The following is a 26,513-nucleotide window of genomic DNA, read 5'->3' on the forward strand; positions in this document are numbered from 1 at the left end:
CTGGTGCGCAGACCTGGCCTAACCCCGGGGCTTGATCTTCTGTCCCCGCAGAAAACCCCGGCACAGCCGGGGACGTTCCCAGGCTGAGCTCGGCTCCCTTGCACCAACCTCCTCCCTCAGGCAGGGGGGACAGGTCTCCTAGGGGGACAGCGGAGCCCGCCTCCGGGGTAAGTCGTGCTGGGTGGGCACGGAGGACCCCGACCGCGGTACCCGTCAGTGACCCCGGACGCGCCCCTTCTCAGGTGAAGCCAAGTGTGAGAGGGGCGATGCCCTCCCTGAGCTCGCAGGTCGCCGCCCAGGCGGTCAACCAGGCCCTGATCCGTAGCGATCCGGCCAGGGGCGGTGGGCGACGGGCGGCCTGCACGCGAAGGGTGAGCCTAGCCCCAGGCCTTCCCGGCACCCTCCAGTGCCCGTCCACACCCCTTCGGGTCCCCCCTCCCCGCGCCCTCCTGACCGTGACTCTCACCTGGTTCAGGTCCCTCCCCAGCTGCCCCAGGAGGCCCTGCAGCCCCGACCTGGACGCAGGATGTTCAGCGGCTCGGTTTCCCAGGGGGTCCAGGGCGCTGCCAGGGCCGCGCTGGGTGGCTACTCGCAGGCCTACGGGACCGTGTGCCACTCCGCATTGGGCCGCCTGCCCCTGATCCCCGGACCCCGCGTGTGAGCTGGTCACCGCTGTCCAGTCCCCAGCGCTCCTACCCGCTTTTCTGGGGGGCTCTGGGGGGAACTTTTCTGGGTCTGTTTGGGGGAGTAGATGAGGTTCCCACCCCAGCCCCAGCGACTTCCTCCAATAAAGGTTTGTTTGCCCCTGCCCAACTAGCTTCTTTCACCCACTCCCTTCTGAGGGACTCCCTTCCTAGGTCACAGTGTGTCCCTTCCCAGGAGCCCCCACCCTCTTCTGAAGACCTGGCCTCTCCCCTCCTGAGATCTCCACCCCACTTCTAGGCAGGCACTCTACCAGTCACTCTGCTAGCACTTCAAGCACAGCAGCCCAGTACAAGACTGGTGGCCCTGTCTGTTATCACCCTGTGGCTCCTGCTTACTTGGCCATAGCCCCCAGCCTGTGACTTCCCTCTAGGCTGATACTACCTAGGCTGGCCTGGGGGTCACCTTGGGGCCAGTTTCCTGTCCCTTGTCCACAAAGTGCCCTGGTGCCTGCCCCTTGACCTTGTCCCTGAGCACATCGGATCCCAGCCTGGGTCTACTCCAAGGTCCAGGCTGCCCCCAGGATGGTTCCATGGGGCAGGGCCTTGCAGACCCAATCCCTGCCTAGGTGCAGCCACCACATGACTGGGTTTGTGACCCTGAGCCACAGACGAAAGGGTAGAGAAGACGGGGCACCCCCCCCTCCCCACAAGGGTGCAGCACTTCTCACCACCTCCAAGCCCTCTGTTCACCCTGTGTCAGTGACTGCGGCTTGTGCCCCACCAACACAGTACCTGGCTCCTAGTTTGGTAGGAAGGTAGGGGACACTCTGAAGATGCCTAGTGGGGCTCCAGAATACTTCCCCTGGGCACAGGGCCCGGAGCTCAGGCCAGGAAAGTGTGGCCCAAAGGGGACCAGTGGTGCTTTGGGTGCTCCACACTGCACCTGATTGCAGGCTGGGGCACAACCCAGGGAGGCCACTTCCCAATGGCTGATGGAGCTCACAGTCCACAGTGGTGGCCACAGTGCTGGGAAAGGGTGGGAGGGATGGGCTGTGGCGGGGGGAGCTGGGCAGAGGATGAGAGCTTACACTGTAAGGGCGCTGGTCTGGACTGTGAGAGATTCAGAAAGAAGAGAGAAGGGGCCTTGGACTAGGGTTGCTGTGATTCTCGAATCGGTGCTGAACCAGTCAATGAGGTTAGGCCAAAAGGTTTGTTTCCTGAGGGGGGTAGCTGCAGGGGGGTCAGTTTATAGTTTCGGTCACCTGAGGCGTAGCCCCAAGTGCTGAAAAGGACAGATGGGTCTGTAAGAAAGGATGCTAGAGACTGGAAGGCCTAGAATTTTGCACCAAGGCAGGAAGGGCTGAGGCTGGGTGGTGTCTGCTGGGTTTGGTGGCCAGGGGGCCTGGGTGAGTGTTCATGGAGTGCCCACACTGAGGGCTCAGAAGTGAAATAGGAGGGCTAAGAGGCAGGAGTTTGTATGGGGCTGGAAAGCACTGGGGAGAGGCAGTCCGCACAGGAATAGGCAGACATACAGGGAAACTGGGAAGCCAGTTTGCAGTATGTACTTGAGTGGTCGTGTGCGTCGGGGACATGCTGGAATTCTCTTGCACTGTGTTTACTGCTAACAGCAGAATGTGGAACACCACGTCATCGGCAGGATGTGGAGGAGGTGCGGCCAGGGCTGGGAGGGGCCTGGTGCTTCAGCCTCTGGCCTCTCCATGAGCAGACTGCTCTTCCCTTAAGGGTTCCCCTTAGCCTTTGAGCATGGACTCTGTCACCTCTGAACGGTGACACGCTGGGAATCCAGGCTGCACACACAAGCTTGTTAGCAAGCGCATCAAGGCCAAGCCACACTTGAGCTCATACAGCTCCCAGAGGCCCAGGGACCCTGCTGTCATCCCCACCTTGGTAGGGGCTTTGGGACCCAGGAAATAGGCTGCAAGGGAGTGAAGGGGGGGGGGGCGCACTGCCTGAGCCCCTTCCTCCCTTCTCCAGCTGCTGGAGTCAGAGGGATGGCTGCTTGTCCAGTGGCCTGTGCCTCATATCGTTTCCCCTTGGGATTTCATATATATGTATGTACGTGTGTGTGTGTTAAACTTATTTTGGTGGCAGGCTGTATCATTTCAAATCAATTAAAATTATTGTTTGGATATGAAAAGAGATGAAAGAAAGGTTTAACCAGGAGCCTGAGACACATCTGTTTGTTGGTAAAACAAGAGAGGACCAAGACCAGGCTGGAGTTGAGGTCCACCAAGCACCTATAGGGCAAGGGCCATCCTGCCTGCAGGGGCGCCCAGGAGCTGTACCTTGAGGGCAGTGACTGGGGCTCAGGCTCCACCACACCATCCTTTCCCCTCACGTGGCCCCATCCCTGGTGAGGACAGGCACTCCATACCCAGTCTCTTTCTGGGGGCACGGCTTGGGATGGTGCCTGTGTGTGGGGTACTTAATGAGGCTGTGGCATAGGGTGCCGGTCCAGACCGTGCTTTATTGTGCTGCAAAGCCCAGTGTTCCCCCTTCAGCCTCCTCACCACGTCCTGCCCAGGGACTTGCTGGAGGAAGGGACAAACCTGGCAGAGGCAGCTGCAGTCTAGGAGGCGAGGCAGCCGCAGTCTAGGAGGCAAGGCAGCCTTTCCAGAGTCCCCTGCATCTTCTTTTTCCCAATGGCTTGTCCTACCCAGCTTCCCTGTCACTTGAAGAGGAGCAGCCTTTGGATCCACACCACCTCTCCCTCACAAACTGCCTGCAGCAAGCCCTGCCTTCCCCACAGCACGAGGACGACACCAGGAGGCAGTGAGGAGACAGGCCAAGCAGGCAAGAAAGTGAGTCCCAAAGGAGGAGATGGAGGGGAGAGAATGCACCCAGAGGCCAGGGGTGGGGTTGGGGAGATGGGACTGTGAGCAGATAAGAGGAGGCAGTGGGCCCAAGAGACTAGGAGGAGACAGATACCCTGAGACAGAAGCCTTGGGGAGGCGAAAGGCCCTGAGAAAGATCAGGAAATGGAGGCACAAATGACCCCTAAAAGATAGGGGTCTGAGTGAGGCACAAAGAGATGGATCCCTGAGGTGAAGCCCAAAGGTACCTGAGCCCAAGATGGTGGAACAGGAGGTGAGATGGGTGCTGTGGAGAAGAGGGAATCAGGGAGAAAAGCACCAGTGAAGGGGCTGAGCTCCCAGGGAGGAGAGGCCAACGATGAGAGGAAGGGCAGTTGCCTGGCAAGTCCAAGGGGAGCCGAGCTGAGGTGGCACCCAGCCAGGCCCCAAACTGCTTTGGCACCAGGGTCTGGTGACCACCACTCAAACGCAGGGACAGGGAGCTTCCTGACCAGACCAATACTCTGTGTGCAGGACGACAGCAATGCAGTGCCCTGGGCTGGAGGGCCAGGAGACTCACTTCTTTTTGAGTGTACCCAGGATCTTTGGCATGAACTTGCCCACCTTGCTGTCCCTGGTGTCCTCCTCTACCAGGTTGTCGCCTGCCCCAAGGCCACCAGCCTCATCCTTTTTGCAGAAGACCTCAAAACGGCTGTAGACGCGCTTCTCTTTGCGCATGCTCTCCATGCGGCTCAGCAGCCGGTCACGCTCCTCCGCGCTGGCGGGCAGTGTGCGGCTGAGCCGGCCTTGAGTCCCCAAGCTGTCCGAGCGGAAGATGGCTGAACACTTGTCCTTGTCGGACATGTCTGGGGCCAGGTCTCCCGCAGCTGGTGTGCGGCCTAGTTCAGGGCTGCTGTGGGCTGGACCTGGGGCAGGGGCCCCTCGGTGTTTTGGGCCGTGGGCGCTGATCTGCTCCAGAATGGCCTTCGTGTCATCCCGCAGATTGCTGCTGTACAAAGCATTTGCTGTGGCAGAGGCTAGGCGCACCCTCGGGCCTCGCTCTTCTCCAGCCGCCTCTGTGCTGTCACCCCGGCCCAGCGATGGCCTCCGGGGACTCTCAGGCTGCCCATTCTCCTGCGGAGTTGAGAAATTTCCCTCATCCTCCCCACGTCGCTCGCTCTTGGGGCTTAGCAGCTGCCTGAGGCGAAGGGACCCCTTGCGAAGGACTTCCATGGCGCCTCCCGCCACCTCATCTGCAGGCCCAGTTTTTGGAGACTCCCCGGAGAAAGTGAGACTGCCCCTGCGCTCCGGCACGGGGGGCACCGGGCTGCCTCTGCGCTCTGGCACGGGGGGCACCGGGCTGCCTCTGCGCTCCGGCACGGGGGGCACCGGGCTGCCCCTGCGCTCTGGGTAGGGTGAAGTGGGGCTTCCCTTCTGCTCAGTAAATCCTGTAGTTGGGCTGCCTCTCCGATTGGGAAACCCAGGAGTGGGGCTCCCCTTCCGCTCAGGATAGGCTGAGGTGGGGCTCCCTTTTGGCTCAGAATGGGGCACCTGGTGCATTCCAGGCCCCTCTGGTGGGGGGCTGTCTCGCCCTTGTGGGGACATTGAGTGTGCCTGGGCAGAAAGGAATCTGGAGGACAGGCGGTCAGTGCCACCCCGACCCAGGGTGTCTAGCAGCTGCGCAGCGGTGAGCGAAGCGGCTCCTGGCTGCCGCTCGGCTTCCTGATGCAGCCGCTGTGCGAAAGAGTCACGCAAGTCGAGCAGACAGCTCTCAAGGCTTCGGCGCTCACCTCCCGCTCCACCTGGTGCTGCCACCTCTTCCCGCCAAGCCTGGGACACGACAGCCTTGCTGTGGCTGGACACAGTGACAGCACCCCCTGCACCGCCAGGATCACGGCCAGGGCTTTTATATTTCTCCAGTAGCTCGGCCACTTTGGCGGAGGCAGTGGATCGCACAGCCTCTCCACCAGGACCCAGAGTTTCGCTGACTGTCTGCTCCTTGTGCAGCAGTTGCACTTTCTCAGTGGTGGCTGTGGCCCCACCGGCGCCCTCCGCCTGTGATGCGAAGATGAGGGAGGAGCGCAGCCTGGAGCTGCGCTGGATGAGAGGGTTCAGGCGCGAGCGGAAGGAGTCCTGCTTGGCCAGGCCTGTCTCCTCTGCACCCTCTCGCTCTGAGCCGTCACCGCCACTACTTCCTGGGACGGGCACCTGACCCTTGGCTGGGAAAGGTGCAGGGGCACGGAAGGTGGAGGGGAGCATGTCCCGGCCTCCAGGAGCCAGCACATCGTCTTCGTAGGCCTCAGCCTCCATGGGCATGGGCAGGCCCTCCTCGCCTGCATCCTCACCGTGGCAGCCGCTCAGGTAGGAGGCGAGGCGCCAGTGCCTCAGACCTGCCCGACCCTCGGGTCCACCCCTACGCTCGGGTTCCGCCTCCAGGGCGGTGTCCTGGCCCTGCCTCGCGACCGCCTGGCATGGAAAACGCTGGCCCAGGTTGGGGCGCAGGGCTGCGCCGGGCTCCAGGCCACGGGGGCCGGGTCCAAAGGCAGGGTCTGAGCCGTGGCGCACCTCCCGCGACGCACTAGATGGCACGTATTCCAGTCGCTGGTGGCCATCAGGACCAAGCTCCGGGAAGCGTGGGCCGGAGCCCAGTGCGAAGTCGTCTGGGTCACCAAACCCAGGGCGGCCGGCACGAAGCTTTTCGAACAGGCCCTGTGGCCTTGCGGGTGCAAACTGCGGGTCCCACTGGTAATGCTGCTGGTAGAGCTGGTCGCGGTGGAAGTGGCTGGTCTGGAAGCGGAAGTCGTCGCCGTGGCTGAGGAACGTCTGCCTTGACACCTGCCGCGCGGCTGCGAAGTTCTCCACTGCGCCCGCGCCGTCGGCAGCCGTGTAGCTGTGCCGCTTGTAGGCGTCCATCTCCAGGTGCCGTGCCTGGAAGAAGCCCCGTGGGCCCGAGAGCTCCCCTCCCGGGCCAGCCTCCGCGTCCAGCCGCCTTGACTGTGGCCGCAGTCCTGCATGCGGCTCCAGGGCACCCCCGGGCACCCGAGGCAGCTCCTCCCGGCGGAAGGCCGACAGGAAGTGGCGGTCCGGATCTAGGAAGGAGGGGAAGCCCAAGCCCTCTTCCCGTGGTGGAGGGAATAGGAGGTGGGCTCGTTTAGGGAAGGAGAAAGGAGTTGGTGCTCCGACCCCGGGGACGCCCACCAAGGGCCCGGCCCCGGAGTATGGAGCCAGCGCATAGGCGTCCATGCGGGCCAGGACCCCGGCCGAGGGCACCAGTGGCTCCGACTGTGCAAAGAGGATGCGGAACTCCTCGTCGAAACTGGAGACCAGCTCTCCCTGGAACACGTGCGCCAGGCTGCGGTGGATCTTCTCAAAGGACCACATGAAGCTGCGGGTGGGTCAGAACAGAGTCAAGGGGAGGAAATGGGGCTACAGAGGCATCCGTCCAGGGCAAGGGAGTCCCCGGACCAGGTGGACTGCAGCAGTGGCCATAGGAAGGGGCTTCTAGAGAGGAGGGGTCTGTGGGGAAGGCCCGGGTTATGGGACACCCAGCTGGGCAAACCTGTAGCTCCCGCTCATCACCACGGCACAGTCCACTAGCAGAAACTTCTCCTTCACGTGGCCCTTAAAAGACTTCCCAGTGCGGCAGTAGTAGGTAGGACCTGCCACGGTGCGCACACGCAAGAACTGGGGAAGGAGGAGCGTCAGGTCACGGTCAGGGTTCTTTCCCCTCCTCCCACCCAGCCTAGTCACTCACATCCACATGGTGCAGGTTGACACGACACTTGTCTGCCATGTCCAGGAAGTGCTGTGCATTCATCTCATCCAGCAGAATGTAGACTGGGACCCGGCGGGCAGCAGCCTCCAGCACCTCACTGAGCAGGTCCACATCAGTGAACATATCCATCACCACTGCCACCACCTAGAGGGGTAGGGCTCAGGTCAGGAAGGAGGGCCGAGCCCCTGCTATTCCACTCGTTCTCCAGCCATACCCCACAGATGCAAGTGCTGCAGAACAGGCACTAGTCCACCCCAGGGGAGAGTGACCATGTCTGAGAAGGTAGGTCAGGCAGAAGGGACCAGACGATGGGCTGTGGGGAAGCTGGTAGAGCTGGTGGCCCATAAGGGAACCCAAGACAGGTGCTGGGGGAGGAAGGGCGTCCTTTCTTTGGGAACGGGAGGGCAAGGAACTACTCCTGCCATTTCCTTGCCCGGACAGTGGATAAGCTGCTGCTGGGACCAGAGGGCAGGTGTTGGGGCCAAGCCACAAACCCCAGTTCTACCTCCTGGGACAGGAAGCAGAGGGGTCTTTAGCATCTGCCAGTCTTCCCGATTTAATAAGCCACCTATGCTATTTGCCAACTGCTTGGTGGTGGTGGGTGGGGAGACCTCACCTGGGCAAGACCCATTGGGTAGCACTGGTGAGAATTCTCTGAACAACCAGTCTAGTGTAGGAGGGACCCCAAATCCCAGAGCTCCTGAGTTCCTTGGCACTGGCCATGACTGTGAGCAAGCAAATGTGTGCAGAGTCTGCAGCCTGCACTAATCAGGCCCCTGGTGACCATGGGTGCACTCTGCCATGGAGCCCCTGCTGCTGCAGCTTGAGTCCCTGGCTCCTGCCCAAAGCATGGCCAGCTAGCCCTGTCCCCCACCCCGCCCCTGCCATGCTTGTATTGCTCCTTCACCCTCCCTTGTACTCATGCTTCCAGGTCCAGCTCAAGCCACACTTTTCCATTGCCTGCCAAGCCCAAGATGCACCTGCTGGGCAGAGCGGATCATCCTTCGAGCTTCGTCCTTGATGCTAGGGCTGTCAGGTGGTGGAGGCTGCACCAGTGTGGTAACCTCAGTTCCCTGGAAGCCAAAGGTCAGGGGCCAGCCCAGGTCAAGCTCAGGCACAGCCTGGTCTGAGTTCACTGGCCAGTAGGTACCCGAGGAACCATCCATGTCCACGTCGGGAGGACTGCCTTCAGGGGGCTCTCGGGCAACATGTTGTGGGGGCTGCAGGTGCCGGCTCACGTGCTCCAACTCCTCAGGGCACAGGAAGTCTGGTGCCCCCTCTGATGCCAGGAAGCGGCTGTAGGCTTCTGGCCCACCCTCGGTCAATGCATCCACCGCCAGGCGGTAGTACTCTTTGTAGTGAGGTGGCAGGTACCCAGGTGCCAGTGGGTTGTCCCCCTGCGAGGAGCTCTGGGAGCGACGGGCCATGTTGAGGCCAGGAGCCTGGAGGGGCAAGGAGACATATTAACTAGGGAAAGGGGCATTGGGGCACTAGAGGGCCTGGGTGGGCGTGAGTTCCACCCAAGCCTGGCTTTCCAGAGCCCAGCCAAGCTAGGCTGAGAGGACTCAGCAGTGCCAGGGGGGTCAGGTGCCCAGCCTTTTCTCCCCCTTCTCTGGCTTTGCTGGCTGGGTTCCTGCCCTTATTAGGGGCTGTAAGCACCCCAGGTTCCAGGCAGGAGCTCTGGCTGCACCCACCCCTCAGTTACTTTACACCATTCATGACCCCAGACCCCTCTGCTCTGTGAGTCCCTTTCTCTATAGAGAAGAAATAGATTTAAAATATTTTGATTGATGGTTTAGAGATGAACATAATCCAGACTGGGCTCATTATTATCACATCCACTTTTTTCCTTTTAAGATGCTCGCCTTTTTGTGGGCCCCTGGTATTATGCCCACTAGACAAGTTGACACTGACCCTACTGCTGGGAAGGTTGACAAGACACACCTGGCCCAAGGTGAACACAGCACACAGGGCTGTGACTGACTCATCCTGGGATGGTGGCCTTACGCCCCACCCACAGCCCCTGACACACATCCTTCCTATCCTCAGGAGGCCTTACGCCCCACCCACAGCCTCATGCAATCCCTCCATCCTCAGTGTTTCACCCTCAGACCCCCACAATCACACTGATCTCCAAGCCCTATGATGCCTAGACTTTGCTCCTGTCCATCAACTCCTCTTCCCTCCCACCGACCTCTCTCTTGCCACTGTCCCATCTTAGCTAAAACCTCCCTGGGCCACCGCACATTGCTGACAGTCCCATCCTGCAGGCCTGTGACTCATACCCTCCCATACCTAGCTACCCACCTGCTCAGAGTTCCTTGGCAGCAGAGACCTTTCCAAGTCCTCCCCTCACCCATACCCCTGCTCTCCAGCAGGCCTCTGTAGGGGCCAGCTTCTCCAGAAGCTATCAGACACAATCACTAAATACCTGGAAACCTGTTGGTCTCCGGTGCTGGAGGGAGCAGCCCAGGGATGTCCACTCCATCCCCACTGTTCTGGTACGGGATGGGGCAGGACTCCTGCCCTACATAGCACACAGGATCCTGAATGTTGGTCCTGGCTGGAGAAGTGGTTCTGCTCAGAGTGGAGTGTGCCTCGAGGCCTGCTGGACTGCATTGGGCCAGGGCCCTGCTGTGCATGATCCAGGGAGCTGTGCTGTCTGGCTTGGTGTGTGTGGGGGTGGGAGAGGGCAGGGGGAACAGGATAACTGAAGTCTGAACAGAGCTGGGAGGTGGAGACACTCCCCTGTTTAACTGCTCTCTCTGCCGCCCTGAGGATGCTTCCTGGTTCACTGGTCCCAGGAAGAGCTGCACTGACTTTCCTTTGTGAGGCACTGCCCTGACTGCAGGTGTGCTCCCCTCTTTGTGCCTGACACGCAGGGTGAGGTACATGGTCCTGGAGGCACCAGAGCAGATTAAGCCAGCCCACCTGGGGTGAGAATGCTCACTGTCTGGACAGGTCTCATACCATCTGGCCTTTATGGGCGGGATCAACCATTTACTCCAACCTGGTCTGAGGTGGGGAGGGGGCACCACCTGCTCATTCTAAGGAGGCACTTCTTAGTGTGGGGAGCACACACTGGAAGGGATACTGCTACCCCTTCTGATTTTATTGGGAGAGGGGAACTGATATTGTTTCAGACTGTAATGGGGGATGGAAGCCATCCGGCATATGGACCTCTATAGTGAGGTATCTTCCTAAACACTACTGGTCAGAAGGGGCCACTATGGGTGGCCTGGCCTCGAACAGCAGAACCTGCACTCTCCAATGACCTTATCCCTTGTCTGTTTCATTTTGAGGGTATGCACCTCTCTGGGCAGTGCCCACTCCTGTTAGCAATGGAGAACCCCAACAGCCTGCTTCCCCACATTTGCCTACCCAACTGGGCCAGGAGGAAGGGGCCCATCCCACCCAGACCAGTGACTCAGCAGGAATCCTCGCCTGCTGCTGACCTCTGACCTGAAGCCTGACAGTCTCCAGGGCCCTCACCTCTACTAGGAGCTGATCTTTCCTATCTGGCAGGAAGTGGGGTTCCTGTGTCGGGAAGGGGGACCCCATGGGAAGGATCTGGGGCTCCTAGTCAGAGAGTGATTGTGGCCAAGTTGGGGGGGTGGGCAGGAGGGCGTGGAGGCCTTAGGAAGCAGGGAGGTTGGATTCTGCTGGATGGAACTCAAGAGACCGGAAGTCGAGTTATATTTCGGGCGAGGTGGGCTGTGCAGGGCCAAAGGGTGTTAATGCACCCCAAGAAGTTAGCGACGGCTCAGACCAGGTGTCCCATCTGCCCACCCCAGGGTAGGGCCGTGAGATCAGGGGACACAGGCATCCAGGCCGTGCCCTGGCTACCCCAGTACATGGCGGCCTTGGGGGTGCGTCCCCAAGGAAGGGTCCAGGTGGGTGCCCAGCGCCTTCCCTAGACTCAAGGTAGGCCGGACCGAGTCAGGACCCGCGGCAGGCTCTAGCTGGGCCTCTTACCCTAGACTTCTCCTAGGCCGGCGTCGTGCGGAGACCCCCGAGCAGCCCGCGCCCCACCCCGGCAGACCCGGTCCGGCTCCACGCACAGGGCCACGCTCACCGCCCAGCCCCGGCCCAGGTGAAGCCGCGCGAGGACCCGGGCCTCCCCTCCGGCGCGCCGCGCCCCATCCCACCCCGCTCGGCCGGGGAGGGGGCCCTACCTGGCCAGGTGTGCGGGGTCTCGGCACAGGGGCAGCAGGAGCCGACCGCCGCCCAGCGGCCTCGCCGTCCGGTCGGTCCGGCAGCCACTCCCCGGCGCGGCCCGCCTGCCCGCCCGGCCTGATTCACGCGCCCGCCCCCGCCCCGCCCCGCCCGCGCTCCTGCCTCCTGCCTGCCCGGGCAGCACCTGGGCGGGGCGGCCCCACCCCGGCGCGCCCGCATTCCTGTGCCCGCCGCGGCTCGGACCCCCACCCCGGACCCGCCTGCGCCCCCCGCCCAAGCCCCCCATCCCCGCCCCCCTTCCCGCACGAAGCCGTGCCCGGGACCCTGGCCAGCGCCACCCGAGACCGCCAGGGCCCCCACTGCGAGGACCCCGAGCCCCCCCGGCGCCCATCTGTGAGCCGAAAGCTCGAAGCCCCTACATCTGACCCCTGACCCTCGCCCCGGAAGTCGGGTAGACTCGGAAGTTCCGGCTCAGTCGCTAGGCAACAGGCCGGCCCGACGCCAGGGGTGGGGCTTCTGGTCTCCCCGCGTTGTGGGAAGCAGGTGAGGCAGGTGACGCCAAAGGGGTGGCGCCGAGCCCTGGGCTGGGCGGGGCTTGGCGACTCCGCCCACACGGAGGACCCCCCCTCACTACACGCCGACACCCCTCACACCCTAACCTTCCCCAGACCAGTCCTCCCAGGAACCCCCTTCACGCGTACACTCAGTGGACTTCCCCACCAAATCCCACGCACAGGCTGATGGCTGAACATATAGGAGATCCTGCGCACACCGACCCCTGCACACATGGGACCCCCTCGTGCGCACGGGACCCCTCAGGCACACAAAACCCTACAAACACACCCCCCTACACGTGCTGACCACCCACAATGCAAGGTCCTTACATATAGAGGACCTCACCCCACACACAAACAGGGGACCTCATGCCAGCTCATTCTAAATGCTTGCACATCAACTCTGAAAGCTCAGGGGTGCCCTCCCTCACACATGTACACATACCAAGAGGTCCTCATGTACCTAGGACTCTGCAAGTTCCCACCCCTCACAGGGACAAGGGACTTCATGCACACACTGACCACCCACATCACCCTCAGCTTGCACATGGAAGCCTCCAGATGCCCCTAAGCGACCAGTCACTGCTCAGTTCTCCCTCAGAACCTCACTTAGGGCCACTTCCCCACTTAGGCCCTGCCCTGGGCTCAGCCATTTGAGCCACCAACCCCTGTGTACCACTCCCACCCCAAAGCACTCATTCCTGGCCATCCTGCTTGCACCCTTTCTGCTAGCCAGCCTTCGGTTACCTCCTGGTTCTTGTATGTCTTGCCTGATCCTATTTTCAGGGTCACCCCCAGTTTCATTAGGTACTTCCCCAAACACTTCAGTGGGGTGGCAACATGGATGTGGGGTCAGACCAGCACCTAGGCAATTGCACCTCACAGTGAGATGTGAGGAGCTCTGGGATCCTGGGAAAATCCCTGACCCAGCCTGGAGCAGGTGGGGGGGGGAAGGGGGCTCCCAGAGGAAAGGAACTTTGGGGTGAACCTTGATTAGGAAGAAGGGTGTGACTTCAGGACCTGACCACAGTATCTGCCAAGGCCAGGGCGAGAGGGGGTCTGAGGGTGGGAAGGGGCAGGTCTCAGGAGCAGACCTGGTTCTGGGAGCAGAACCAGGGGTTCTGCTCAGAGCTCCAGAGCCCAGGCTGCCCAGCTGGCAGTCCAATGGTTCGGAGCCCAGAGATGTACCAGAACCCAGATCCTGGGGGCCCAGCAGGAAGGGCAGAGCCAGGGTTGTGGGGGCAGGCACACATTCCTACTTGAGCTGCTTGGCACACACTTGGGGCTGGGAAGTGTGCTGCTTACTGTTTCCAGGGCCATGCTGTTGTCCACTGCCCCTGTCCTCTGCACTCCTAAGCATACCCTCCCTGGGCCTTTCCTTCCCACCCCCAGGAGAATGAGCAGTAGGAGGGGGGGCCCCAAAGCTGCGTCAAAGAAGGGACAGACACCCCTCCTTGGGCCTAAGCTGCGAGCTGCTGCTGGTGAGTGCTCCCTTTGACCTCCAGGGCACTGCCCCAAACACTGGCCTTTGAGACCCTCTCTGCAGCTTACCCAGCATCCCCTCTGAGAAGGCCTTTCCCTGGAAAAATGGTCTTTAGGGGATCCCCAAGTTGGTTTTGGTTGTGGTAGACTGAGCATTCAGAGATCAGACCAGCACTGTGACTGTGGGCCCTGAGGGTGTACCCTGTGGCTGGGGTGGGAGCTGGGCACAGCATCTAGAGGAACATAGCTTTAGAGCTCCTGGAGGTGGGAAGGGGGCAGGAGCAGGGAGAAGGGCCCAGGTGGTCAAAAAAGGTTTTAAAAAAGAGCAGAGTTTGTTCCAACTTCAGAATTCTCAGACTAGGTATGTGGTCCGCTGTGACTCTGGGCTGTACTTCCTTGCCTGCTGTTTTGCCTTCAAGTCACCTCCATAGCACTTCCAGGCTGGGCTGGGTCCTGGTGAAGGTCAAGAGTGGGACCTACCCCATGTCCAACCTCCTTCAGTCCCATTTACCCTGCATCACAGCTGCAAACACCTTCCAGGCTGTATCTCTCAGGCTTTTTGTACCCAAGCCTGCCTGGAGTCTGTGCATGCTGAAAGAGTATCCATCCAGGCCCGGATGCAGCTCCCCAGCTTGGAGTGGGCCTGGCCTTAACCCCTGAACCCCACAGAGCTCCCTAGAGCTGAAGGGGTGGTGATGACTCCACACCAAGCCAGGATTAGATCCTAATTGCCCAAAATAGCCCCAGCCGCGTCTGAGGCCGGCCTTCCTGCAGGAATGAGGATAATAGGCACAGGTGCCGCCGTGCTGCCCCCGCCATCTCAAGCCCTAGGCACAGCACTGCAGTAAACAGGGGGCAGGGCAGGTGTACCAGGAGCCAGCCAGGAGACCAGGGCAGAGGTTATTCTTCAGTTCTGCTGCCCGATGGCTGTGCACACCCAGGTCCTTGTCCCCTGTCTTAGCCTGCATGCTGCCCTGGACAGCTCCTGCAACTGCCTGCCCCAGCCCAAGTTCCACTGCAGGAACACCTCTGTTCCCAAATAAGTACCCTCCCTCAGCAGCCTCTGTCCACCAAGCACTGAGTGGCCTGGGCAGGCTTACTGTCCTTGGTCTTGGCAGTGTCCTGTCAGTGGGCACCAGCCTCCCTTGGCATAGGTGAACATGGGCCCACAGAGTTCCCGCAACCAACCTGGCCTCCCCGCTCACACTTGTAGGATGCTCAAGTGGCCACTATGCCATTGGGCTATCCCAAGCCTCTCCCCAAACCACCGCTAGGCCTTACCTGGCCTTGGGTCTGCAGTGCCTCGAGGCCCTCGCTCCGGAGCTGCTCCAGGGCCACGGCCAGCTGCAGCCCCTCCATGTGCACCCAGGCCTGCTCCTCCTGCAGCTGTTGCAGCCACAGCTGCTCCTCCTGCCACAGCTGCTGCAGCCACAGCTGCTCCTCCTGCCACAGCTGCTGCTGCAGCTGGACCTGCCGCTGCCGGTCCTCCAGCAGCAACTGCTCCTCGGCGAGGCACAGCTGGACCTCATGGAGCCTCAGCAGTTCAGGGCCCAGGGCCGGCATTGGGACCCCTGCTCCATAGTCCTCCATGTGCTCAGGGAGGACCAGCACCAACTCAGATCCCGCAGCAGTGGTCTGCCCTGGTCTCCAGGCTTCCTCTAGCTGCTCTGGCCTGGCCGCCCTGGGATTTCCCTGAGGAGCTGGCTGGGTGCTGGTCACGTGCCCGGTAAGGGCCACCCCCGCCTGGTCCTGAGGCCCCCCTGTGGCGGGGGCTGAGGGCTCGGCCTTGGGGCCCTGCTGCCCAGCTGCCCGCTGGGCTCTGCCCGTCCTCCTGCCTCGGGGTTTGCGAGCTCGACCTCGTTTCCCAGACATGGCCCGGGATCCAGTGCCTCTTTTACCAGGTGTCTGCTCCCCAGGGGCTCGGCTCATCCACTGACTGCCTCATGCAGCTCAGAGGGCATTCGAGAGGCAACAGTGGGCTGCTGGCTCCCCCACCATGCTCAGCCCTTGGCTCCTGCGTCCCAAGTGTCCTCCCTGCCCCTTGGCCAGTGCCCGAAGCACCGTGGGCTCCAAGCCCTGGCTCTGCCTATGGGCCTCACAGGCCCTACTCTGTGGGGCCGGGCCACGCCAGGGAGTTTATAGGGACTCGGTGGCACAGTGGCTCACCCTGGCCGAGAAGGCTGACTAACATGCTGACACAGGGCGCAAAACTTTACGGGGCCACAGGCCTCGCTGGCCAGACTGGGAGGGAGACTGAGAAACTGGAGGCGGCTCTCAGCAGCTAGACCGCTGCAGCGTGCCCAGTCCTGCCTGGGCGGCACCAAGGACTCCCCCCTGCCCCAACCCCTCCTCCTGCCCCACCCCTGGCCCCACAAAACTTAAACTGAGTCCACAGGGCAGGAGCTGCATCCCGGCCACTCAGACCACGCGGACCCAGACCCTTACTGGCCACGGGAACACCCAGCCCATCGTGAGCACTTCCTCGGCCAAACCCAGGCAGAGCACAGCTCAGGGCCTGGCTGGTTCCAAGCTTGCCTGGGGCTCTGCAGAGATGCAGGCCTGCCTCATCACCCCAGTCTCAGGCTGTACGGTGGGCTGGTGAAGTCACTGGGCCTTTGAAGGCCTGAGTGTCATTTTGAGAACTGAGATGAGGCAGAAAAGAAGAGTCTAGCCTGTCCCTGGGGTCAGAGTTGCAGCACTTGCTGTCACCCTGGTTGGGAGTCCAGCTCCCCTGCCCATTGAAACAAGGCCCAAAGAACCTGCTTTTGGGGGCCTGGGCTGGATGTGGGGGTCCAGGGCTGGCCCCAACCAAGCTTTCCCAGGTTTCCTGTTGGGAGGGCAAGGCTCCAGATGGACTCCTCCCCAGCGATTCCCCAGCCCTGGGCTGCTGACTCACACCCACGCCCAGGGCCCCATCCCAGCCTCACTGGCTGGACTGGTTTGCCTGGCCCAGCCCTGCACAGCCCTCACCCCTCTGTTCAGCCCTTGCCCAGAAGTCTCAGGAACAGTTGGAGAGCCCCTGCCAGGGAGCACTGAACTGGACAGACAGAAGGGCTTGGAGGGAGGAAGAGGCACAGTTCAGAGTGGGGGCCAGCATCAGAGTGGCCTGAGGGGCCAACCAGCTTGGGCATCCTACCAAGGGCCACAACATGCCCACCATGGACTCACTGGGCCTGGGGCTCTGGGTTCCAAGTACAGGGTGGTTCTGCCTGCTGGCCCCGGGTCACCCAGGGAAGGGGTAATAGTTGCTGCTGGAGGACGCTGTCCGGCTGCTCATTAAAATTGTTGCATGTGCTGGCCTCCGGAGCAGGTTGTGAGCTTCCTAATAGCTGGGACACAGAAGTCCTGTTGGTGTCCCATAAGTGCTTCCTAAAGTTGATGCGGTTAGGGTATCTCAAACCCTAACATGACTGCCACTTTCCCCCAGGGAAGCCGGGAAAGACCCGCCAGCCGCAGAAGACAAGCCAGCAGGCGAGGGGTCCCGAGAGCCCCCAGAGCTGGGAGACGCCTGCAGGTGAGAATCCCTTGTCCTGCACTTGCTGACGGGCAGTCTGGCAAGGGGCCGTCCTCGGCCCAGACAACGCACGGTACGGCGAGGGTGCACACAGATGCACAGTGTGTACACACGAGCGTGGAAACACGAGCTTCCTGTAGGTGCATGTGAGCGCGCGTGTGCACACGTGAGCACGTGCATGGGCCTGTGCGCATGCGCGCATCGTGCTGGGGAGGAGGTCCACACGCACGGCTCACACGCTAGCCTGTGCCAGCACTCCCACCCCTCTCCTCCTCCTTCAGAGCCGGTGGTCCACGGCCTCCACGGCCTGTTGGGCCTCCAGCCTTCCTGGGGCTCCGGGCCCCCTCCTCTCGCGGGGCCCACCATGCTCCCGCTCTGCGCGCGTCGCCCTCTGGTGGCCGGAAAGGGATCCGGCCTCGGCGCGGGCGCACGGCGCTCCCCACCGCCCGAGTCCCCGTGCCTGTGGCCGGTCCCCGCCTGGCTTCTCGCCCCCTGGCTCCCTCTGCCGGCCCCGCTTCCGACGCGCACCCCCAGTCCGGCCTGTCCCGGCGTCCCCACCCCGCATTCAGCTGCCGGCCAGTCCGTCCTGGGTGTCCTGAAGTTCACCAGCGCACCCAAACCAAATCCGCCTCCTCCTCCTCCTCCTCCAGTGCCCCGTCTCCCCAGGACTGCGCCCCGGGGGCTGCGTCCCTCCCCCAGCCGACGTCTCTGTGTCCCTCTGCTCTCCCCCCTTGCTTCCGGGTCTCACCTCGCTGCGGTTCCAGCTGCTCTCACCTGGCCGCCGCCTCCCACTTTGCTTCTTAGTCCCGGAATTCTCCGAGCAGCCAGAGGCGGCGCGCTCAACCCGGGAGGTGCTGCCTCCCCGCCCCCCATAAGTCCTGGCACCACAGTCGCCTGCGTTCCTCCCAGGTGGGGATGAGGGGCTGAGCCTGTGGGGAGGACAGAGTGGCCACGGTAGGTACTGACCGGGGTGCTGGGAGAAACAGCTCCACTGAAACTTAGCAGAGACGCAGGCGGGGTCAAGGCCGGTGCTGGAGACTGGGCTCGGAAGAGAGGCTGAATGAGCCGGAGCGCGGGCCGGGCCGGCCCAGAGCAATGTGCAGGGAAGGACCAGCGCCTCTGCCCTCTCAGCACCGCATCCCCGCGGGGTCCTCCCGAAACGTTTATCTCTGAAAGACCCCTCCGGGTGGGGCCTGCTCTTGGTGTCACAGGGAGGCTCGGGTGTCCCCATCCTGCTGCCTGTCGTGGGAAGTGGGCCTTGCACCATGGCCCTCACAAGGCCTGCAGGTCACCTCCTGTTGCCAGGTCAGTCCCAGCACAGGACAGTCCCCCGGCTGGGGGGGGTGGCACTGCTGCAGGAGCCCCAGCAGGGGACCTGTAAGCCTCCTAAGACAAAGTAATGGTGGCCTCTCCATAGCAGAAGGTGCCAAGTAGAGCTGCTCTGCCTAAGGCGCAGGCTCAGAACTGGGCACTAGAAGCCGAGGACCATGTGGGCTCCACCCTGCAGCATGGCTACAAGGCTCATGAGTGCTCAGAGAAAGTCCTGTCCTCTTGCTGCCTCAGCCTTCTTTGCAGAAGGGACACCTGACTGCCATGGCACAAGGCCATCAGGAGCACACCTTTCCCTGCCTCCCTGCCACTGCCCTACTCTCTGTAGCTTTCTGATTATCTCTGGGCTGTCGGCCAGAGTGACTACCTGGCAGGGAAGGTCTGTGCAGCAGGGGCAGAATCTGGTCTGGGGGGTCTTAAGAGAGGGGCTTGTGTTGCTTACCAGGCAGGGCCACCGTGGCCACTCTGTTCAAGCTGGGTGATGTCTAAAGGACAGTTGTGTTGTCCACCTGGTTGTCAGGGCCACCCCTGTGGTAGACCCTCTCTGGTGGTGTCACCTCACGGCCATGACCTCCTGACAGACACAAAGACTGTACTTGGTGGCAGTCCAGCCAGAGTTGGTGTGGACTAAGTACCATGCTGGCCCCTCCTTCCACCCCCCAGGAGGCGTCAGTGTACCAGAGAGGAGATGCCACCTCATGGTTCTGGGCCCATGCCATGCTTGTGACACACAGGTCTGTCCCATCACTTCTGTCACGTGCACTGCTGCTGTGCAGCTGAACCCAGGAGCCAAAGCCATGGAGCTGAGACCCAGCTCTCTGGAGGTGGTTATGCTGTCCTCTGAAGAAAAGATGGGTCTCTACCATAGAAGGCAAGACTTATTCCAGAACCTCAGAGTCCTCCAGGGGCCCACCCTCCACCCACCACACCCTTTCACCTGTGGTGTCTGTGAGTGTGAAGGCCAAGCAGCCTGGTGCTCACACCTCAGCCAAAACCTCTGTGCTCCTGGAAAGGCTTTCGGGTCTCAGTGAGTGGGCCAGAATAGCACCCACAGGCAGGATGTGCGCGTCAGAGATCCTGGGTGCTGGACCCATCTTTCTGGGATACCAGATGCAGCATTTCTGAACCTTAGGGTGTCTGGGTGCATCCCAGACCTACCAAGCCCAGAGCCTCACACTGGGCCAGCAAGACGTCACTGTCATGAAGGTCCCTGTGCTTGCTTCCACGTGCTGCTGTGATATCACCACGAACCAAGGGTCTTAAACCATGTTTATTATCTAGCAGTCCCGTGGACAGGCGCCACACAAGCAAGGTGGTGGCAGGGCCATGTTTCTTCCCGAGGGCCTGGGGCAGTCTGGTTTTTTGCCCTTTTCTAACCTTAGGACCCGTGCCCCCAAACACACGCACACACACACTGCCCCTGTCTGTCTGAATCCTTCCCTCTGCCTCTCCTCTTTTGCCTCCCTCGTCCCCTTTTTTTTCCACTTTCTGTTGTACTGGATCTGCCTGGATAACGTGTGGTCACCTATGTCTTAAGCTCAGCTGATTAGTAATCTCAGTTCATCTGCAAACTGAATTTCCTAACGTGTTCAGAGATTCTAGGGAACAGGATGACGTGACTTCTTTGGGGTGCTGTTGTTCTGCCACTCCTGGTCGTTATGAACTCTTATCAGGACAGAGGCCAGGCAGGAGAGGGAAGGTATGTTGATGTCTGCCGATGAGTGTGAGCTACTTTTGCTCCTCCCTGGGAAAGAGACAGGTGAATTGATAGAGGCATTGGTCTCAATCTCCGTTATTTCACCGTTCACTCTTGTGGGAGAGTGAGGAGGACATTGTGTGGACTCCCTTTTGGCTCTTCCTTCCCTAAGAACCCTCAATGCATTGGCAAAGGTGCCGGCCTGAGCAGGCTGCTGGCGGCGACATCCACCTATCTCCATACTTGGGAGAAACCCTGAAGCCCATTGGGACCACTGCAGGTGGACTTGGCCACAGTGCCATCCACTGCTTGGCCTCCTCTCTAGGGACAGAGGGCCATGCTACCGCCCACTTCCTCCTAATAGGGTTTTTGGTGGCACATTTGTACTTCTCCTTTCCAATTTGGATGCCTTTTTTTTTTTTTTTGAGTTCAAATGCACTTTATTTTTAGACAACCTATTGGATGCTTTTTAATTCTTTTATTTATTTACTTCTTACCTGATTGCTCTAGCAGGGCATTCCAGTTCTGGGTCAAACACGAGATGAAAGCAGGCATTCCCCCCATCCCACCCCCCACCTTTCTTTTTTTTTTTTATTATTATTCATCTGTTCACATGTACATACATTGTTTGGGTCATTTCTCCCCCCACACACCTTTCTTAAGGGAAAGTTTTCAGTCTTCCGCCACTGAGTGTGATGGTACCGTGAGATTTTCATGTCTTTCTTTTTGTTTGGCAGTACTGGGGTTTGAACTCAGGGCCTCAGGTTAGGTAGGCACTCTACCACTTGAGCCACTCCACTCAAGTGCTTTTCAGTGTTGGGTACTTTCAAGAGAGGGTCTCTTGAACTATTTGCCTGAGTTGGCCTCAGACCGTGATCCTCATGATCTCTGTCTCCTGAGTAGCCAGGATTTCAGACGTGAGCCACCAGCACCTGCCTCATGAATGTCTCTTATCAGACTGAGGAAATTTCCTTCTATTTCTGGTTTGTTGAGTTTGTTTTCGTCATGAAACTCAGCAGACTCGTGTCCAAAGGCTGAGCCCCAAGAGCAAAGGGGGTCTCACCTTATGTACCCTTGCAAGAAGGTTACAGAAGCAAAAAGCAAGGTCTAATCCAGATATGGTTATATTTAATTTTAATTTTATTGGCTACTTTATCCTAGTGCTACAGAACTTTCCCCCTCCCGATGCTACATGACCCTCTCCACGTTCAGATTTCTCAGGTTTTATCTCTCTGCTGTGCCATCCCTGCCTCCCTGCTGCCTTATCAGGACTCAGGCCTAGTCTATTTTCTTCTGATCCTCCTCCCTGCTACACACACACACACACAGTCCCAGCTGGCGTGATGTGGAACCCTTTCAATGACCTGCCGAACATGGTTTCCTGGATTTGGTGGGGGATTTCTACACCAATGCTCGTAAGAGACACTGGTCTGTAAATTCCTTGTGGTGTCTGTGCCTGGCTTTGGTATCAGGTAATGCTGACAAGGGGCGGTGTTACTTTTTAAATGTTTCCTAGAATTCACCCATGAAGCCCTCATGTCCAGGACTTTTCTTTGTTGGAGTTGGGTTGTTGTTGTTTTTAGCTACTGGATCAAGTAATGGCTCTCTTCAGACTTTCTATTTCTTCATGAATTAGTCTGCATGGGTTTCGTGTTTCTCGCATTTTTCTATTTCATTGAAGCTGTCTAATTTGTTGGTTCATAGCACCCCTTTATAGTCTGTTGCTTGTTTTCTTCCTTACTGGGGATTGAACCCAGGGCTTCGCACATACTAGGAAGTTCTCTACCACTGAGCAGTGTCCCCAGCCACCCTTTTTCTTGAGACTGGATCTCAAGTTTGAGCTGGCCTCAAAATCATGGTGCTGCTGCCTCAGACTCCCAAGGCTAGGATTGCAGGTATGCACCACCACACCCAACCCTGCCGTCACAAAGTCCTTTCCATCTCTGCAGTCAGCAGCCTTCCCGCTTTTATTTCCATGCTGAGTAATTTGCATCTCCTCTCTCTTTTCCTTTGCCCATGTGGTGGAAGGGTTTCAACTCTGTTGATCTTTTCCAAGAGCCAACTTTTGGGTTCATGGGTTTTCTCTATTATTTCTGTTCTCTAGTCACTTACCTCTGCTCTAGTCTTTATTTCCTTCCTTCTGCTATTTTGGGTTTTGTTTGGTCTTTTTTCCTAGCTCCTCAAGTTATAAAGTTATGCTGTTGATTGGAGATCTTTCTTCAGTAAGGTGAGAATGTGGGACTGTAATTTCCCTCTGAGCACGGCTTTTGCTGCAACCCGTAAGGTTTGGTGTGTCGTGTTTTGTTTTCACTCCTCTTAAGTGTTTTCTAACTTCCCTTGTGATTTCTTCTTCGATCAATGGCTTGCTTGAGAATGCGTTGTTGACTTTCCATAATCCTGTGGGTTTCCAGTTTTACTTTTGTGTCTGATTCCTAACATCCCCTGACTGATGCCTGTTTCTAAAAATTAGGCAGGGCTGGGGGCGCGGCTCCATGCTGGAAGCATGTTTAGCTCGTGCAAGGTTCTGGGTTCAGTTCTCAGGACTGCAGTAAAAACCCACTGAGACTCTATGTGTGGTCTAACACCCCAGACGAACCCCCCCCCACCGTGAACTTGAGAAGGCGTGCAAGGGTCGAGTGGGTTTATCTGTTAGCTCTTCTGTTTCTCCACCTCTATCTGGTTCTGTCCACATCGGGGAGTATTGTAGCCTACAGCTACTATTGTACAACTGTCTTTCTTGCTTCAATTTTGTTCAATTTTAATTCATGCATCTTGATGGGTAAACATTGGGTGCATCCATTTTTATAGTTGGTTGGATTCTTGCCACATTGAACCTTTGGTGATATTTAATATCCTTCTTGGTCTCTTGTAATCCACTTTGACTTGAACTTTGTTTGTTTCGTCTGTCTAGTAGCACAGATACCCCTGCTCTCTCTGGTTACTATTTGCTGGAGTATCTTTTTCCTTCCTTTTATTTTCAATCTACTTGTGCTCTGAATTTAAAGTGAGGGTTTTGTAGATACTTGATTACATGTTTTTATCCATTCTACCAAACTCTGTCTTTTATTTATTTATTTTTGATAGAGGGTCTCACCATACATCCCAGGCTAGCCTTGAACCCTCAATCTTCCTGCCTCCTACTGCAGAGGGGCTGGGGGCATAGCTCAGTTGTAGAGCCTGTGTGAGGCCTAAGGTTCATTTAGCCACTCAGTCAGCCGTTTTTTTTTTTGTGCTGGGCATTTTCGAGATAGGGTCTTGTGAATTTGCCCAGGGCTGGCTTTGAACTTTGATCCTCCTGATCTCTGCCTCCTGAGTAGATTGGATTACAGGAACAAGCCACTAGCACCCGGCATTCAATCTCTGTGTTTCGATTGGGTAATTTAGTCCACTTACATGTTTTTCGCAGTGCTAGGGACTGAATGTTGGGCATCAGGCATGCTAAATGTGTTCTGCCACTGAGCTGTGCCCCTGACGCCATGTGTATTTAGGGTACAGGTGACCCCTGAACAGCATGCATTGGAACTGCATGGGTCCACTTACACATGGTTGGGTTTTTAAATTTTTCAACAATTTCCCAGGTGGTGTGACACTCAGGAGGCTGCCGCAGGAGGATGGAGAATTTGAGGCCAGCCAGGGCTACATAGCAAGTTCCAGGCCAGCCTGGGCTAGACCCTGTCTTAAACAGTGCCCCCCACAAAAAAAATCTGCAACAACCTGAAAAAAAGATGAACCACATAGCCTAGAAAAAAATGAAGAAAAATGTACATCATGGATGCATAAAAAAGCAATCCATCTGGGTGCCGCACCTGTAATCCAGATGTCTAGAAGACAGAGATCAGGAGGATCATGGTTTGAGGCCAGTCTGGGCAAAACGTTAGTGACATCCCTTCTCAACTAGTAAGCTGGGCATGGTGGTGTGTGCCTGCAATCCCAGCTACGCAAGAGGTGTAAACAGGAGGGTTTCAGTGTAACCAGCCTGGGAAGAAAACATGAGACCCTATCTGAAAAATAGGTAAAGCAAAAAGGGCTGGAGGAGTGGCTGAAGGGGTAGAGCGCCTGCCTAGCAAGCATGAGGCCCTGAGTTCAAACCCCAGTGCTGTCAGAAACAAACAAAAAACCCTAATCCCTCACAACTGTTGCTTGTTTTTCAACAATACATCTAACACAGAATGACACCTGTAACACACAGGTGTGTGTTCACAGACTGTGTTATTGACAAGGTTTTAAGTTTTGGGGGAATCAAAAATGACTTGTGGAGTTTGATGGGCAGAGGGAGCTGAGAGCAGCCCTAGAGAACCCCAAGTAGTCCCTGCCCACCGCCAGCCATGCCACCATCACCCCCTGAGAGGGGCTACAGCTGCCACATGTGGCCCCAGTCACTGCCTGGCATCACAGACTCCATGTGGCCAGGAAAGCCACACACCAATGGCACAAATGCTGCGGGAGTGGGGGAGGGGACACATACAAGGAGGTCATCACAACAAAGGTTAGGAGCAGTTAAATGGCTCAGTGTAAGAAAGGGATATGAATTCATCAGCAGGACACAGACTGCCCGGGCAGGAGAAGGCAGGAGGACGTGTGGTCGGAGGGGGACATGGGGTCCATGCTGTGGAAGGAGGAAGGGTGTGGGGGAGCTCCAGTTCAAGGCAGTCAGTATGCAGCAGACCCTTCTCACGTCATCAGGGTCCTCTGGGCGACAGCTGCAGAACTACCAGGATATCGGGAGTAGGAGGAAGAACAAGGGATCACAGAGCTTCCTGAAGACCAGGCCCAAATGGCCAGCCTACCTCAGATGGAGGCTCCCCCCTTGCCACCTGCGGAGACCCCCTGGGCGCCAGCCACAGAATCTGAACCTCCCTGTGCAGAAGGGACGCTGGGTGCTGAAAACCAGCGTGCTGGAGAGCCTGGTGGACAACCAGGTGGACCAGTGATGCAGTGTGCTGGAGTCCAAGACCATGTTCTGCCCTCCTCAGTCACCAGGGGACTGCAGTGAGGACGAGGAGATGAGACCCAAGGTCAGCAGCCCCTCAGTGGTGGTTCTGTGGCATCCTCAGTTCTGACGCTAAGTCACAAGAGAGCAGAAAGAGAAGCTGCTGACCAAGACCCCGGAGGTGGAGGGGGGCCTGGCTGAGCAAGTGCTGGCCGGCTTACCATCCCCACTGTCATCCTTCACCCAGAAGAGGGGACTGTGAAACCCCAGAGGTGGGAGCTGAGGACCTGCTTCTTGCCGTGGGCCAGAAAACTGGAGCTATGTGCATCTCCTATTCAGCCGAGTTTTAATTATTTTTACCTAAAGATAGCTCTTTGGGGTAAAGAGATTTTTTTAAAGCCTGGCTTTTCTCAATACACTCTTTTTTTTTTTTTTTTTTTTTGCTGTACTGGGTTTGAACTCAGGGCCCAAACCTTGAGCCACTCCACCGGCCCTTTTTGTGATAGGCTTTTTCGAGATAGAGTCTCACAAACTAATTGCCTGTGGCTGGCTTCAAACCTAGATCCCCCTGATCTTTGCCTCGAGTAGCTAGGATTACAGGCGTGAGCCACTGATGCCTGGCCTCAATACACTTTTTAAAGTTTTTAAAATTTTTTCATGTTTGATCAAATTGAGATTTTTGGTTTTGTTTTGAGACAAGTCTTGCTATATATAGCCCAGGCTGGCCTCAAACTCTTATTTTGGTGTTAGTGGGGTTTGAGTTCAGGGCCTTAAACTTGCTAGGCAGGCACTCTACCACTTGAGCCACTCCACCAGTCCTTTTTTTTATGATGGGTTTTTCGAGATAGGGTCTCATGAACTATTTGCCCGGGCTGGCTTCGAACCCCCGATCCTCCTGATTTCTGCCTCCTGAGTAGTGGGATCACATGGTGGGCTGTCTTGAGCTCTTGGTCCACCTGTCTCCAGCCCCCAAATGCTGGAATGATAGGTGTGCACCACGATGCCCGGTTCAAAGGTGAGATTTTAAAGAACTTAATTACGACTTAGTAATAAAAGCTTGCAAGTTGATTATTTCAAAAAGTCAACAAACTGAAGGACCTGCAAATAAGGGTATTAATCATTAAGCAATTATTTATAATTAACAATATTAATTAAATAATTGTACGAGTTCTCCATTGTGCGAGGGCTCAGTGCCCCAATGCCAGTGGTGTTCCAGAGTCAGCTGGATGGAGCCCCTTCTGTCGCTTCGCTTTCCATTTTCTGCTTTTTTGCTTGTCTCCTTTTGTGTTTAGGTTTTTTTTTTTGTAAATAGTAAAATGTTTGCATTTCTTCCTCATTTCCTTTGTGTGTATTCTATAGCTGTCTTCTTTGTGCCTACCATGGGGATCACATTTAATACCTGAAAGTTACAACCTTCAAGTTTGAGCTATAGCTGTAACTACAGCGATACATGAAAAGGTTGCCTCCTTGACAGCTCGGTCCCCACCTTCTCAGTTGTCCATGTTGTGAAATTGCATCTTTATACATTGTGTGTCACAAAGCATTGTGTACCGTTATTTTAAACACATTGGTGTTGAGTGGAGAGCAGAAGGGGCAGTTA

At 57.9% G+C, this 26,513-nt stretch overlaps 3 protein-coding genes across 8 annotated transcripts in view; 2 read left to right on the forward strand and 1 right to left on the reverse strand.

The window, feature by feature from the left end:
* Positions 1 to 808, forward strand: part of Mapk15 (mitogen-activated protein kinase 15) — a 36,212-nt gene extending 35,404 nt beyond the window's left edge. For both annotated transcript variants that reach the window (XM_074069378.1, XM_074069379.1), the window contains 2 exons: positions 52 to 371; positions 476 to 808. In XM_074069378.1, the coding sequence (XP_073925479.1) occupies positions 52 to 371; positions 476 to 661 (506 nt within the window). In that variant the 3' untranslated portion in view covers positions 662 to 808. The remainder of the gene's footprint in view (positions 1 to 51; positions 372 to 475) is intronic.
* A 2,304-nt stretch (positions 809 to 3,112) lies between these two features.
* On the reverse strand, positions 3,113 to 17,800 carry Fam83h (family with sequence similarity 83 member H). Of its 5 annotated transcripts, XM_074069375.1 has the most exons (6): positions 14,726 to 15,742; positions 8,213 to 8,674; positions 7,212 to 7,376; positions 7,017 to 7,141; positions 4,855 to 6,842; positions 3,113 to 4,821 (listed from the first exon to the last, which is right to left on the reverse strand). In XM_074069375.1, exons 1-6 carry the CDS (start codon positions 15,371 to 15,373, stop codon positions 4,034 to 4,036), a joined length of 4,176 nt encoding a protein of 1,391 aa, XP_073925476.1. In that variant the 5' UTR covers positions 15,374 to 15,742; the 3' UTR covers positions 3,113 to 4,033. The 5 variants fall into 5 exon arrangements, with proteins under 5 accessions (XP_073925476.1, XP_073925477.1, XP_073925475.1 ...); XM_074069376.1 differs by lacking the exon at positions 14,726 to 15,742 and adding an exon at positions 17,707 to 17,800 and having other exon boundaries at positions 3,113 to 6,842; XM_074069374.1 differs by having other exon boundaries at positions 3,113 to 6,842.
* The window catches only part of Iqank1 (IQ motif and ankyrin repeat containing 1), a 35,453-nt gene continuing 20,700 nt past the window's right edge, over positions 11,761 to 26,513 (forward strand). The window contains 3 exon segments of the mRNA XM_074069383.1: positions 11,761 to 11,951; positions 13,355 to 13,443; positions 16,872 to 16,958. Of these exon segments, the coding sequence (XP_073925484.1) occupies positions 13,359 to 13,443; positions 16,872 to 16,958 (172 nt within the window). The 5' untranslated portion in view covers positions 11,761 to 11,951; positions 13,355 to 13,358.

The sequence above is a fragment of the Castor canadensis genome, chromosome 3 (assembly GCF_047511655.1).
Source record: "Castor canadensis chromosome 3, mCasCan1.hap1v2, whole genome shotgun sequence".
Taxonomy (NCBI): Eukaryota; Metazoa; Chordata; class Mammalia; order Rodentia; family Castoridae; genus Castor; species Castor canadensis.